At 39.7% G+C, this 14,098-nt stretch overlaps 3 protein-coding genes across 3 annotated transcripts; 2 read left to right on the forward strand and 1 right to left on the reverse strand.

The window, feature by feature from the left end:
• The first annotated feature begins 2,722 nt into the window (after positions 1-2,722).
• LOC128211177 (uncharacterized) lies at positions 2,723-4,764 on the forward strand. Its single transcript, XM_052915631.1, has one exon. It carries the CDS (start codon positions 3,252-3,254, stop codon positions 3,885-3,887), a length of 636 nt encoding a protein of 211 aa, XP_052771591.1. The 5' UTR covers positions 2,723-3,251; the 3' UTR covers positions 3,888-4,764.
• A 393-nt stretch (positions 4,765-5,157) lies between these two features.
• On the forward strand, positions 5,158-5,958 carry LOC128210917 (uncharacterized). The gene has a single exon (XM_052915261.1). It carries the CDS (start codon positions 5,158-5,160, stop codon positions 5,956-5,958), a length of 801 nt encoding a protein of 266 aa, XP_052771221.1.
• A 5,708-nt stretch (positions 5,959-11,666) lies between these two features.
• LOC128210918 (histidine-rich protein PFHRP-II-like) lies at positions 11,667-13,408 on the reverse strand. The gene is made up of 2 exons (XM_052915262.1): positions 12,719-13,408; positions 11,667-12,578 (listed from the first exon to the last, which is right to left on the reverse strand). Exons 1-2 carry the CDS (start codon positions 13,406-13,408, stop codon positions 11,667-11,669), a joined length of 1,602 nt encoding a protein of 533 aa, XP_052771222.1.
• Positions 13,409-14,098: the final 690 nt, after the last annotated feature.

Genomic DNA, 14,098 nt, shown 5'->3' on the forward strand with positions numbered 1-14,098 from the left:
CGAAAAGGGCGAGGGGTCACTATACGATAAGACGAAGCAGTCTGATAGGTCTAAGACATCCGGCTTTTATTATTGACACTGAAGGAAGTTTTCTTTCGCTCACACAAACGTTTGTATGTTCATACGATTTGTAAATATTTTGTCGCACTCTTAGCTCGATGAAGTAATGAAGTGTTGTGTTCGGAGAGGTCATCGAGAGTTGTTCAAATATTAACTCAGACCTGGGTCACAGCTAGTGTGTCAATCTAGCTTTACAAATGGAAATAATCCAGTAAACACGTGCGTACAATAACCCTAACCCCGGCACCATCAGACCCACCAGCGGATCCGGGGTATCCCCCTAAAATCGTCGAAGTTTACTTTTCATGTCAATATCAGAGAAAAAAGTAATAAAATGCACCATTTTGGATTTGAATTATTCAAAATAAAATTGTCTTGGGGGAGTATACCCCCCCCCCCCCCGCCACCATTTAAAATCCTATTGATTTCAGTTCTGATGGAGGGGCGCATGTCAATATGTTGCACTCCTAAGTTACGCACCCTCTAACGTCAATCCCAGGACCCCACCCCGAGACCTCCCCTAATTGAATGTAATTCTGGTATCACACACTGCCTTAATTTAAAGTGAACAACTTGTTGTCATATCGTTGCAGAGGTCGCTGACCTAGGGCAAGTCTGAGTAACCGTGGTCTGAAACTCGGAATGAATGGGGTGAAAATACAGTAAAAATATTCAATTATGACGTGTTACTTATGTCAATTATACTTGTAACCTAAATACATACACGAAATAAGTTACTATTGTTACATTTCCGCATGTTAAAACAATTCAATGTTTAACAATACAAGCCCAATATCACGGAAATAGTTCAAAATACTCATGTCATTTATTTTTAATCTCACGCTCAATTCACTGACGTAACAACATTCTCAAATTTTAAATTTAATACAAACATTTTACTCCTTTCAAAACACATTCTCTGGTGTATTATTTTAATAAACATCATTGCTCAATATTCAAAATGTTCAATATAGAGCACAAAGTGTACTCAAGTAATAACTCAAAAAAATAAGTAATAGATTGGAGTCAAGTATTATTTCTGCTCTCTAAAGTATTGACCAAATGTTTGTTATCAACATACTCTATAAGCGAATGCAATTTTAAAAAGGGGAAAACATGTAAAATAAGTTGAGATAGAGACTGAGAATTGACTAAAAGGTTACGTAATATTTGGGCCAGAATCTCAACCCATTTGCGTATTGTGATATTTGGGTCGGAGCTCAACATTTTTCATAAAAAAACGTGCATTTGCGTATTGTGATATTTGGGCCGGAGCTCAACATTTTTCATAAAATAACGTGTATTTGCGTATTGTGATATTGGGGCCGGAGCTCAACATTTTTCATAAAATAACGTGTAGTTGCGTATTGTGATATTGGGACCGGAGCTCAACATTTTTCATAAAATAACGTGTATTTGCGTATTGTGATATTGGGGTCGGAGCTCAACATTTTTCATAAAATAACGTGTAGTTGCGTATTGTGATATTGGGACCGGAGCTCAACATTTTTTATAAAATAACGTGTAGTTGCGTATTGTGATATTGGGACCGGAGCTCAACATTTTTCATAAAATAACGCGTAGTTGCGTATTGTGATATTGGGACCGGAGCTTAACATTTTTCATAAAATAACGCGTAGTTTCGTATTGTGATATTGGGATCGGAGCTCAACATTTTTCATAAAATAACGTGTATTTGCGTATTGTGATATTGGGACCGGAGCTCAACATTTTTCATAAAATAACGTGTATTTGCGTATTGTGATATTGGGACCGGAGCTCAACATTTTTCATAAAATAACGTGTATTTGCGTATTGTGATATTGAGATATAACTTTGTTATTCTTTGTCTTGGAATTAGCAAAATTTTGCGTAAATAACTGCTAACCAGTAATGAAAGATTGCTGACAAAAGATCAGATCGCAGATTTTATTATTTCCATTCCAAATTTAATGTTTTATGGCTTAAACTAACGGTTTAAGGAAAATGCATCAAACATCAATTTTGGGACGGAAATATGAAAAGCTGCGATCTGATCTTTTGTCAGCAGTCTTCTTGATGGTTCGCAGATATTTACGCAAAAATTTGCTCGTTCAAAGACAAAAAAAATAAAAAAAAAGTTGTCAAAACGTTCAATCTGTGAGAGTGCAGCTTTAAAAAAAAAAAAAACCGCTACGTTGCGTATTTACGCTCGTAGATGTGTGTTGTTTTTTTTGTATTTATTATGATATCCTCAGTATCGTAGCCGGTACGTCGCAATAAGAGCCTTTGGTACCGGTCACCGACCGTAGTAGTTTATAATGTTTTATTTGATTTATTTGAAATATGTTAATTGATCATATAAATACCGCTGAGGTTGGCAAGCCTATTTATAATTTAATATCGAAACAATATCAATATCTTATTTATTTCGAACGGTATTTGGAACATTTCGTATTTACTATCTAAGTTATGCATACATCTAATTAACACTAATTGAACTTTTGATATTCGATCCTGAAAATTTAACAAAAATAGCTATTTTTACCATGCTTGTTACAATTGTCAATAGGTGCGTTTGTTATCGATATATCTGAGTTGAGTGTACCAACTGTACCAACTGAGCGCCGCGTTGCTATAAATATCGGCTGTAAAATCCCCCTGACTCCAGACGACAGTCGGATCGCACGAGTAAAAGACTGCTATATTTTTCTTAACATTTGAGAGAAAAAAGGTTGTAAATAAACACAAACAAATATACATCGAACTGGTTTTAACGCGGTATTAACTGATAACGCTTAATGTATTGTTTTGCCAATGAGAGATAACGGGCACGCAGCTGATATTGAAAAGTGGTTTAAAGTTGCCTGTAGATGAAGTGGCAGTGTGAGAGTTTTAATGTTTATAAGCATTATCGACGAGGACTTTGAATAGACATTCTGGTGTATCCGTCCTTGACAGCCTAAGAGGAGTCAGCCGCGCTTATATATATGAACATCGCGAGGACAATCAGAGAGGACCGCTTATCAGCAACTGTTCGATAAACTAAGTGCTTGAATCAGTTATCTGTGACTCTAGGTGTGTTTGCTCGCGTACTGGGACCACAATAGGTGAGCTTTAGCCTGTACTGAGTGTGCTCACCACGGACAAGCCACATTAATACCGTATAGCTGTCACTGGCTTAGCACAAGTACAGCAGACATACCTTCAAAATGGCAACCCAGATGTTACCTCGAGGGTCGGCGCTGGCAGGCGATAAGTCACGAACTGTACCCAGTGACGACGTGGGATTGAATAACAGTTTTCACAGCAGAAGGACCCCGCAGTCGCCAGTGTTTATTCCTCCAAATGAGTTCAGGATGAAACTCTTGAAACGAATTCTTTCCGTGGATGGAACCATTGACAATAAGGCGCTGAAGAAGTTACAGAAAACATCCAGTGAACGAACATTACAAGCGAACATTTTATTCGAAAATGGGGACGTTGGGACTTTAATATCGTTAGACAGAAATAAAGAGGAGTCGGAAAGGAAGGAACCGGAAAACAACGAAAATGACGGCACCCTGCCACCCGTGCAGACGCAACAAGAGAAGAAACTTGAGCGACCACGTGACGGCTTGCCTCGGGAGCGACCTCTGAAGCTGCCGCCCATCATGCTTCCACCGGTGTACACGTTGGCGGCACGGCCGCTGATGGTGCGCGATTATTCTGGACCGCCTTACATCCCACCGCCCCCTGAAGAGGAGGACTGGGAGGATCTTCAGGACTGTCGCTACCTCCGCCCCGCCAAGAAACAGTTCAAGGCCACAAAGGGCAGCAAGAGTTTCCTGCTTCTCAACAGCAGCTAAGATTGAGGACTTCAAAGACCGGAGACATAAAAAACGTCGTCACTATTTTCATCATGTCGGTTGATGAATGATTGTTCAACCTGGAATATTTCACTAGTCTTCATTTACCATTGGACAAGGTGGCCATCTTGGAGATTAGGTCATTCTCATTTGGTTGGTTCGTCCATCTGATCACTTTCCAGGGATGGGGTTCAGCCGTCCATGTGAAGCTTCATGAATAGGCTTGTGGACTTAACTGAATATGGTAGAGCTTGTACATTTCGTATTTAATACGAATGATGCTTCCATGTTGTCTGGCCCGACAAGGCGTGTATGTGCGTGTATTTGTGGCATCATATTTTGTACATGTCCATAGGACTTTATTAATTGGTAGCAATGAAATGTGCAATTTAGTACACGTGTTAATGTTCTGTTTTGTAATTGGTATGTTAATGGTCGACATTCGTTTGGCGAAAACGTGTTTGATTTTGTGAGTGTGCTTTACCAATGGCACAACATCTTTCTAACATAAATGGCTATTAGTAATCCCTACTGGTATCCCGGAGATGTTGTGAACTTTATATGACAGGGTTTGAAATGAACTTTGAAATGGTTACGCTTGCCTTTTCTATTTTAGAGGAGGTGAATCAAATTCAAAGAATGATCGTGCCGAGATTATAAGACGTTTTAACAATTTGTGATAAAGATATTAAAAATTCAAATATCATAATATATGATCAAATGTCGGTGTGTGTGTGTGTTTTGTATGTATATTTGGAACGTTGTGACATTTATTCTATGAAAACCGTCCATTGTTTTTGTTTGACATTTATATCAATGTGTTATATAATAACTATGCAATATAAGCGAACGTTTGCGCTTGAAATACATTTTTAAAACCAACAACTTTGTTCTACTAGCGTCATCTCTAGCCATTCATGTATATATATATATATATATATATATATATATATATATATATATATATATATATATATATATATATATATCGAAAAGGGAAAAAAGAATTACATTCAATGCCATATTATTATATATAGAGATCGAGCAAACATATATGGTGTTTGGGAATGGACCTTAGCGACGGTCCGTTTTTATCAACATTAGACTCCCTAAACAAAAACGGTAGGAGTCTTTTGTTCATTGTCCTTTCTTTATTAAAAGAGCACAAAAAGGTTGCTGCAAAACAACATCACAGTACAGTTAAAAATATAAGCATTTATAAAAACAAACGTGGTTAAAAAGCGCAAAAACATGGCTGGTACACAAAAACATGGCTGGTACACAAAACATGGCTGGTACACAAAAACATGGCTGGTACACAAAACATGGCTGGTACACAAAACATGGCTGGTACACAAATCATGGCTGGTACACAAAACATGGCTGGTACACAAATCACGGCTGGTACACAAATCATGGCTGGTACACAAATCATGGCTGGTACACAAATCATGGCTGGTACACAAATCATGGCTGGTACACAAATCATGGCTGGTACACAAATCATGGCTGGTACACAAATCACGGCTGGTACACAAATCATGGCTGGTACACAAAACATGGCTGGTACACAAATCATGGCTGGTACACAAATCATGGCTGGTACACAAATCATGGCTGGTACACAAATCATGGCTGGTACACAAATCATGGCTGGTACACAAAACACGGCTGGTACACAAATCATGGCTGGTACACAAATCATGGCTGGTACACAAAACATGGCTGGTACACAAAACATGGCTGGTACACAAAACACGGCTGGTACACAAAACATGGCTGGTACACAAAACACGGCTGGTACACAAATCATGGCTGGTACACAAATCACGGCTGGTACACAACACATGACTGGTACACAAATCATGGCTGGTACACAAATCATGGCTGGTACACAAAACATGGCTGGTACACAAATCATGGCTGGTACACAAATCATGGCTGGTACACAAAACATGGCTGGTACACAAATCACGGCTGGTACACAAAACATGGCTGGTACACAAAACATGGCTGGTACACAAATCATGGCTGGTACACAAATCATGGCTGGTACACAAAACATGGCTGATACACAAAACATGGCTGGTACACAAATCACGGCTGGTACACAAAACATGGCTGGTACACAAAACATGGCTGGTACACAAAACATGGCTGGTACACAAAACACGGCTGGTACACAAAACACGGCTGGTACACAAATCATGGCTGGTACACAAAACACGGCTGGTACACAAAACATCCACGTTCTTGGTCTTAATCATTAGAGTCAAATGAGTTGAATACAATTTTGGTTTTTTAAAAATGCATCAATCTGTATCGTGTTTCTTTAAGCCGACTTGGATTTCCTTTAAAGGACACAGAATGGACGACAACAGCTAAAACTACTTTGTTGTTCTGGTTGTCTTGTAATTGTTGGCAACAATGACCTAACATCTTCTTTTCATAATAGACAATAGTTGATCTATGTTGAAAGGAAATAAGGAAACGCGTCGATAAGACTTAATCCAACCTTTGTATGACATACGGTTCGTTCATCTTAAACGGATGTCATAAATAGTTTGTAATAATAATAAATACAACATAAATGCCATTGAATGATTTGACGAACATAAAGCGGATAATAAAATAGATTATTTCTTAAAGTTAAAATATTTCATAATATACATCAAAGGTTAAGACGGATGATCCGTGGGTTATTAAATAAATATTCAAAATGACAGTACCCTCACTGTTATCCTTTATATAAATGTTTTATTCAAGAATGGAATTTCGCATAAACATTAACGCAAGTTTTCCTTATTATAGCGAATATGAGCGCACGCTGCTTTTGAAAATGAGTGTGCCTTGTTAATGTAAGTACGGTGATTTCAAATATCACAATGCTATTTATGAATATTATTTATGAGACCTTCGCGCCCGATCACATGAGTAGTGAATAAAAGCTTTATTAGTCAGTTTAGGCCAAGGGTATACGTATTTCCAAGTAAAACTTTCAATTGTTACACTCACTAAATAATAAACTAAAATTCTTGATCTTCACATCTTTTGTTGTAAACCAAACGAGTGGTTGTTCTGCTTTGGTCGAGATAAATCTAGTATCTATATATTAACATAATTATCTACGATATTGCGTCCCCCGATCGTTGGTAAGATGACCCTGTTAACTGCTTTACGTTCAAGTCAATGTGTGTGTATTCAACTTATACGAGAGCTAAAAACATCAAGTGATGCCATTAAATTAAAAACATGGACGAAACATAATATTGAAATAGGCAAAAACATGTTCATGTAAGGTTACACAATGAACACGTTTAATTTCCTTAAAGGAACTTGTTCGTGTTTTTCGACCAGTTTTTGTTCACGGTAATATATCTGAACGGACACTTATACTATATTCCATTTACTCGTTGATACCGAAATTGTAGAAAAAATACATTTAAAATATAAAACAAACCTGGTTTTAATGGAGAGCGAACCACGCCGGTACAATCTAGAAAAAAACTGACAACAAAACCGCCCATTCACAAGGAGCCCTACATACTCTGAGGGATAATTTAACCGTAAAGCCTTTTGTTGAAAAGCGTTTACCATCGCTATTCAATATCTTAGACTTCAAGGACGATATTTGAGCAAATAGTAACATTTGTTGTAGGGTTCCAGGCCGTCAACATCTAAGTTTTAACAAACAGCTTAATGATTAGCCACACTTTATTTCGTCATAAAAAGTGCGTTTTAAAAGCATGAGCGAGTCCCTTTAACATTGTATTAACACGATCAAGGAAAGTATTCTGATTTCACGCGTGTTCAATAGAACAAATTACCCGGCCACATCTAGGTATGTCGCAGAATGTGTAAACATAGCGTCAGTGTATTGGCAACCTAGGCATCCTGTCAGAAACTCGTTCATGAAACAGTCCACGGTATACAATTGGACAATGAATGTCATTATTACGGTGGCATAGGTACGGTGACATAGAGGTGACATACGTGTGTTTGGTATCTCGTTAAACGTTATGTATCTCAATTTTAACGACGTTAGAACGACTCACGTGTCTCGTTAAAACGACTTAGTAACTCGTTACAGCGCCCTATTGGCCAATCAGATATGATAATATCCCTCGAATTAACGACATTGTAAACATCACTAAGGCAATAGATGATCTTATTTCAAAATACTTGTAAGAGAGTCTGGCATATAATGATATTTTAACAGCTCTGACAACAAGACATAACATATGTTTAAGTAACTAAGTCATTTTATGAGATACTAAGTTGTTTTAGCGAAATACTAAGTCGTTTAATCAAGAAATGTAAGTCGTCTTACCAGTTAATACTAAGTCGTTTAATCAAGAAATGTAAGTCGTCTTACCAGTTAATACTAAGTCGTTTAATCAAGAAACGTAAGTCGTTTTACCAGTAAATACTAAGTCGTTTAATCAAGAAATGTAAGTCGTCTTACCAGTAAATACTAAGTCGTTTAATCAAGAAATGTAAGTCGTCTTACCAGTAAATACTAAGTTGTTTAATCAAGAAATGTAAGTCGTCTTACCAGTAAATACTAAGTCGTTTAATCAAGAAATGTAAGTCGTCTTACCAGTAAATACTAAGTCGTTTAGACGATATCAAAAATAGTATGTCACCTGTGTTTCACCGTACACCGTCCCAGGACGACCATTATTGTGTTTGTCAGGGAAATAATCGCAATTAACAATAATTACTCGAACGCAATTAGCAATCCTTTCATCGCGGGGAAATAAAATACAAGTGGCCTAGATTTTCCTTTCAAAGAATGCAACATTTTGTTTGTAAAGGCATGTGGGCCACAAGGGTATTCTTAAGGCATATACAAAGGGTTGAAAAAAATATGACGTAAAATGCAATATTTTCTATTATTTCTCTTGTATAATTTTAATGAACATTTCAAGATATGTGCAATATTATGACTGCACTGTTTGACTTTCACTGTTCGGAAGGCTGAATGCCTCTCTTTTATTTTATGACGCTATAAACAGTGTATGTAAAGTGGGGTAATTGAAATTCAGGAACAATAACTGACGCATAAGATGATTTATTTATTTATGACATTATACCCGGTATTCAAATCCGCAAATCAAACCAGATCAGGTGTAATTAAAACATATAGAAGTGATCTATCGGTGAAAACAAAATAGCATTTCCGTGTTAAATGCATTAATTTTGCCTATATAGTTTGATAATAAATGAAATGGTTTCTTTATGATAATAACTTATTGAGATATTTGTTTATTTCACTGATAAGGAATTATATTGCTTTTTTTGTCAAATTGAATGTAATTTATTGTCATTTTGAAGAGATTCGAAAGTGTACATTAAATATGCACCAAGCGTGCATGTAGTCAATTTTTATTGGCAGTACATTATACTAACCATGCTGATATTTGAACATGTAGTATTTGCAAAAACGATGTCCAAAAAGTAAAGAAAGCTGTTTTGTTTTCTAAACGTATTGCAAAGATCAAAGTTGAAATTGAAAAATACACAATTAGAGATGTTGGTCATATCATTATTCCCCTGACTAACGGCTGTGTGGGAAACATGTGCTAGTTTGATGCGTAGTATTTGAAGAACAAATGCATTTGCAAATTTTCAGACATCCGCTTATCATGACCTTGACCTTTTGACCCACTGACCTACCAAAATTAGGGGGTCATTTACGAACAAGGGCAACCTACCACTGAAGTCTCAAAATCATTTATCTAACGGTTTTCAAGTAACTATGCGTTCAAAGTTTTCTAAACAACACTAGCTGTGACTTTGATCTATTTACATGGCGGGTAATCGTTGGAGCCATAACATATTTTGTTATGTGTTGAAAATGCTCCAACGCGTCTTCCGTTATAGTGCCAATGAGTGGAATATGGATGTAAACAGTGAGTATGGTTTCTGAGTTTTCATTTTTAGAGGTTTATACGAGTAAATTTTAAAAATTGGAAAATGTAGTTCCACATAGGAATGGCCATGAGTTGTTCTAAATGTAAAAGATCTGAATAAAATATGATATCTGATCGTCAAGAACTTGCATAACTTGCTAGACGTTAGTGTTGAAAACGTAAAAATCTGAATTTTCGTAAGAACTGTTCTTGTACCTTAGGTTTAAGCATTTTCTTTACATGTGTGTGGCTTTTTTATTGACAAAAGGTTGCCGCGTTACAAATTTTAGAACTTTATTTGTTATACTTGCTGCACTACGCTCCAATTTCTGAACGTTGTGGTGCCAATGAATAGGTTGTGGTGCTCATGAATAGCAATTTAGTAGGAAAAGAATTGTGAAAAAACTGAGGCAATTTCATAACATGAAAATTAACATTTAACTGAATTAATATCATTTTCGATCTTTTTAAAGTATGACCTACTACCACACAGCTTCGCGGACTTTAAGGTTCATTTGGTGTCTAATAAATTAATCTTGATAGCAAATGGTCGTCGTAATTCTAATTCTGTATTTCCAGGTATTATAAGGCAAAAATCTAACGATTGTGTTTACATAATTTCAGATAGGTGTCTTTAAAGTCGAGAAAAAAATCACTCCGTAGCTCCAAATTTGCAAGAAAAAGTATTTTACAGGCATTCACCTAAATAAACAAGCACTCCCTTGCCATCTCAGAAAAAAAAGATTCCTCCCTTGCAGCATTGGAAAAAAAGTTACTAAACGAGCACGGTTTCTTTCGCCGATAATACATGCTGAATTATCTACCCACAAAAGAGAAATCATCCAATGCAAACGAAGGAATCTTTTTTCTAGAATGCTTAAACCTAAGGTACGAGAACAATATTCACGAAAATCCAGATTTTTACGTTGTCAACACTAACGTCTAGCAAGTAATGCAAGTTCTAGACGATCAGATATTATATTTTATTCAGAACTTTTACATTTAGAACAACTCATGGCCATTCCTATGTGGAACTACATTTTCCAATTTTTCAAATTTACTCGTATAAACATAAAAATGAAAAATAAGAAACCATACTCACTGTTGACATCCATATTCCACTCATTGGCACTATAACGGAAGACACGTTGGAGTTATTTTCAACACATAACAAATTGTTATGGCTCCAACGATTACCCGCCATGATTTACCACGGGAACAATTTAGGAGAAGGTAAAAGAGTGAACATTATACAACGCTAACCCGGATTTCCAGATTGCGCAAGATTCTTGGAACGAAATTTCGTGGCATTTTCTATAATCGTTATTCAATGGACATTGTCAACTAAAAAAGTTGGGGGGGGGGGGGGGGGTTGACGTAAGTGTAATAAAAGGCATTTTAGGGTATCTGCAACACTATGCCACTAAACAAAACAAATTTGAAACCAGGAAGTTTTTCATCAAGCATTTTCCTCTTGCCCGACTTTCACAGGTTCTATATAAGGTCCGGTTTCTGACACCAATCGATGTTCAAGAGGTATTGTGAATGAATGGTCTTATCTCTACCAACGACACAAGAAATAAATTGCCACGGTGAGACCGGTTAATTGTGCGAGGAATATTTCTCCCTAAACCTTCATTGACAATTTCCGGAAATTAATGTATATTACCGGAAGTAGCCATTAACCGATTTACTCTTCGCTCGTCAATTGGCTATATTGGGTCATAAACCTTGGAACGCTCGAATATTCTCCAGGATTGGCACAAAACCGTAACCTATTTTATCACGGTAATTAATCTTCTCTCGGGCAGTGTTAATGAAATCGAGTGTTTGTCACGCGGCAACAACTCGGCTTGCTTAACGACTATCGAGAGGTTTTCGAATATGATTCTACGATTTCTAAGGCCAAAAGCTTGGACTGCACATTGATGTCCCGGTTCCCGTGAGTGGCCATCGCATGTAATGCATCAGAGGAAAGCTTGGACTGCACATTGGTGTCCCGGTTCCCGTGAGTGGCCATCGCATGTAATGCATCAAAGGAAAGCTTGGACTGCACATTGGTGTCCCGGTTCCCGTGAGTGGCCATCGCATGTAATGCATCAGAGGAAAGCTTGGACTGCACATTGGTGTCCCGGTTCCCGTGAGTGGCCATCGCATGTAATGCATCAGAGGAAAGCTTGGACTGCACATTGGTGTCCCGGTTCCCGTGAGTGGCCATCGCATGTAATGCATCAGAGGAAAGCTTGGACTGCCCATTGGTGTCCCGGTTCCCGTGAGTGGCCATCGCATGTAATGCATCAGAGGAAAGCATGGACTGCACATTGGTGTCCCGGTTCCCGTGAGTGGCCATCTCATGTAATGCATCAGAGGAAAGCTTGGACTGCACATTGAGGTTCCGGTTCCCGTGAGTGGCCATGGCATGTAATGCATCAGAGGAAAGCTTGGACTGCACATTGGTGTCCCGGTTCCCGTGAGTGGCCATCGCATGTAATGCATCAGAGGAAAGCTTGGACTGCACATTGGTGTCCCGGTTCCCGTGAGTGGCCATCGCATGTAATGCATCAGAGGAAAGCTTGGACTGTACATTGGTGTCCCGGTTCCCGTGAGTGGCCATCGCATGTAATGCATCAGAGGAAAGCTTGGACTGCACATTGGTGTCCCGGTTCCCGTGAGTGGCCATCGCATGTAATGCATCAGAGGAAAGCTTGGACTGCACATTGGTGTCCCGGTTCCCGTGAGTGGCCATCGCATGTAATGCATCAGAGGAAAGCTTGGACTGCACATTGGTGTCCCGGTTCCCGTGAGTGGCCATCGCATGTAATGCATCAGAGGAAAGCTTGGATTGCCCATTGGTGTCCCCCGGTTCCCGTGAGTGGCCATCGCATGTAATGCATCAGAGGAAAGCTTGTACTGCACATTGGTGTTCCGGTTCCCGTGAGTGGCCATCGCATGTAATGCATCAGAGGAAAGCTTGGACTGCACATTGGTGTTCCGGTTCCCGTGAGTGGCCATCTCATGTAATGCATCAGAGGAAAGCTTGGACTGCACATTGAGGTTCCGGTTCCCGTGGATGGCCATCGCATGTAATGCATCAGAGGAAAGCTTGGACTGTACATTGATGTCCCGGTTCCCGTGGATGGCCATCGCATGTAATGCATCAGAGGAAAGCTTGGACTGCACATTGGTGTCCCGGTTCCCGTGAGTGGCCATCGCGTGTAATGCATCAGAGGAAGGCTTGGACTGCACATTGGTGTTTCGGTTCCCGTGAGTGGCCATCGCGTGTAATGCATCAGAGGAAAGCTTGGACTGCACATTGGTGTCCCGGTTCCCGTGAGTGGCCATGGCATGTAATGCATCAGAGGAAAGCTTGGATTGCCCATTGGTGTCCCGGTTCCCGTGGATGGCCATCGCATGTAATGCATCAGAGGAAAGCTTGGATTGCACATTGGTGTCCCGGTTCCCGTGAGTGGCCATCGCATGTAATGCATCAGAGGAAAGCTTGGACTGCACATTGGTGTCCCGGTTCCCGTGAGTGGCCATCGCATGTAATGCATCAGAGGAAAGCTTGGACTGCACATTGGTGTCCCGGTTCCCGTGAGTGGCCATCGCATGTTATGCATCAGAGGAAAGCTTGGACTGCACATTGGTGTTCCGGTTCCCGTGAGTGGCCATCGCATGTAATGCATCAGAGGAAAGCTTGGACTGCACATTGGTGTTTCGGTTCCCATGAGTGGCCATCGCATGTAATGCATCAGAGGAAAGCTTGGACTGCACATTGAGGTTCCGGTTCCCGTGAGTGGCCATCGCATGTAATGCATCAGAGGAAAGCTTGGACTGTACATTGATGTCCCGGTTCCCGTGGATGGCCATCGCATGTAATGCATCAGAGGAAAGCTTGGACTGCACATTGGTGTCCCGGTTCCCGTGAGTGGCCATCGCGTGTAATGCATCAGAGAAAAGCTTGGACTGCACATTGGTGTTTCGGTTCCCGTGAGTGGCCATCGCGTGTAATGCATCAGAGGAAAGCTTGGACTGCACATTGGTGTCCCGGTTCCCGTGAGTGGCCATCGCATGTAATGAATGCATCAGAGGAAAGCTTGGATTGCCCATTGGTGTCCCGGTTCCCGTGGATGGCCATCGCATGTAATGCATCAGAGGAAAGCTTGGATTGCACATTGGTGTCCCGGTTCCCGTGAGTGGCCATGGCATGTAATGCATCAGAGGAAAGCTTGGACTGCACATTGGTGTCCCGGTTCCCGTGAGTGGCCATCGCATGTAATGCATCAGAGGAAAGCT

This window comes from Mya arenaria, chromosome 12 (genome assembly GCF_026914265.1).
Source record: "Mya arenaria isolate MELC-2E11 chromosome 12, ASM2691426v1".
Lineage (NCBI taxonomy): Eukaryota > Metazoa > Mollusca > Bivalvia > Myida > Myidae > Mya > Mya arenaria.

What these genes read in the sequence shown, in the direction of transcription:
- LOC128211177 (XM_052915631.1), top strand. Translation starts at nt 3,252, where the DNA reads ATGGCAACCCAGATGTTACCTCGAGGGTCGGCGCTGGCAGGCGATAAG.
- LOC128210918 (XM_052915262.1), bottom strand. Translation starts at nt 13,408, where the DNA reads ATGGCCACTCACGGGAACCGGGACACCAATGTGCAGTCCAAGCTTTCC. An exon ending in ACGGGAACCGGAACACCAAT is followed by an intron (nt 12,579 to 12,718) that starts GTGCAGTACAAG and finishes ACCAATGTGCAG; the next exon opens with TCCAAGCTTTCCTCTGATGC.
- LOC128210917 (XM_052915261.1), top strand. Translation starts at nt 5,158, where the DNA reads ATGGCTGGTACACAAAACATGGCTGGTACACAAAAACATGGCTGGTAC.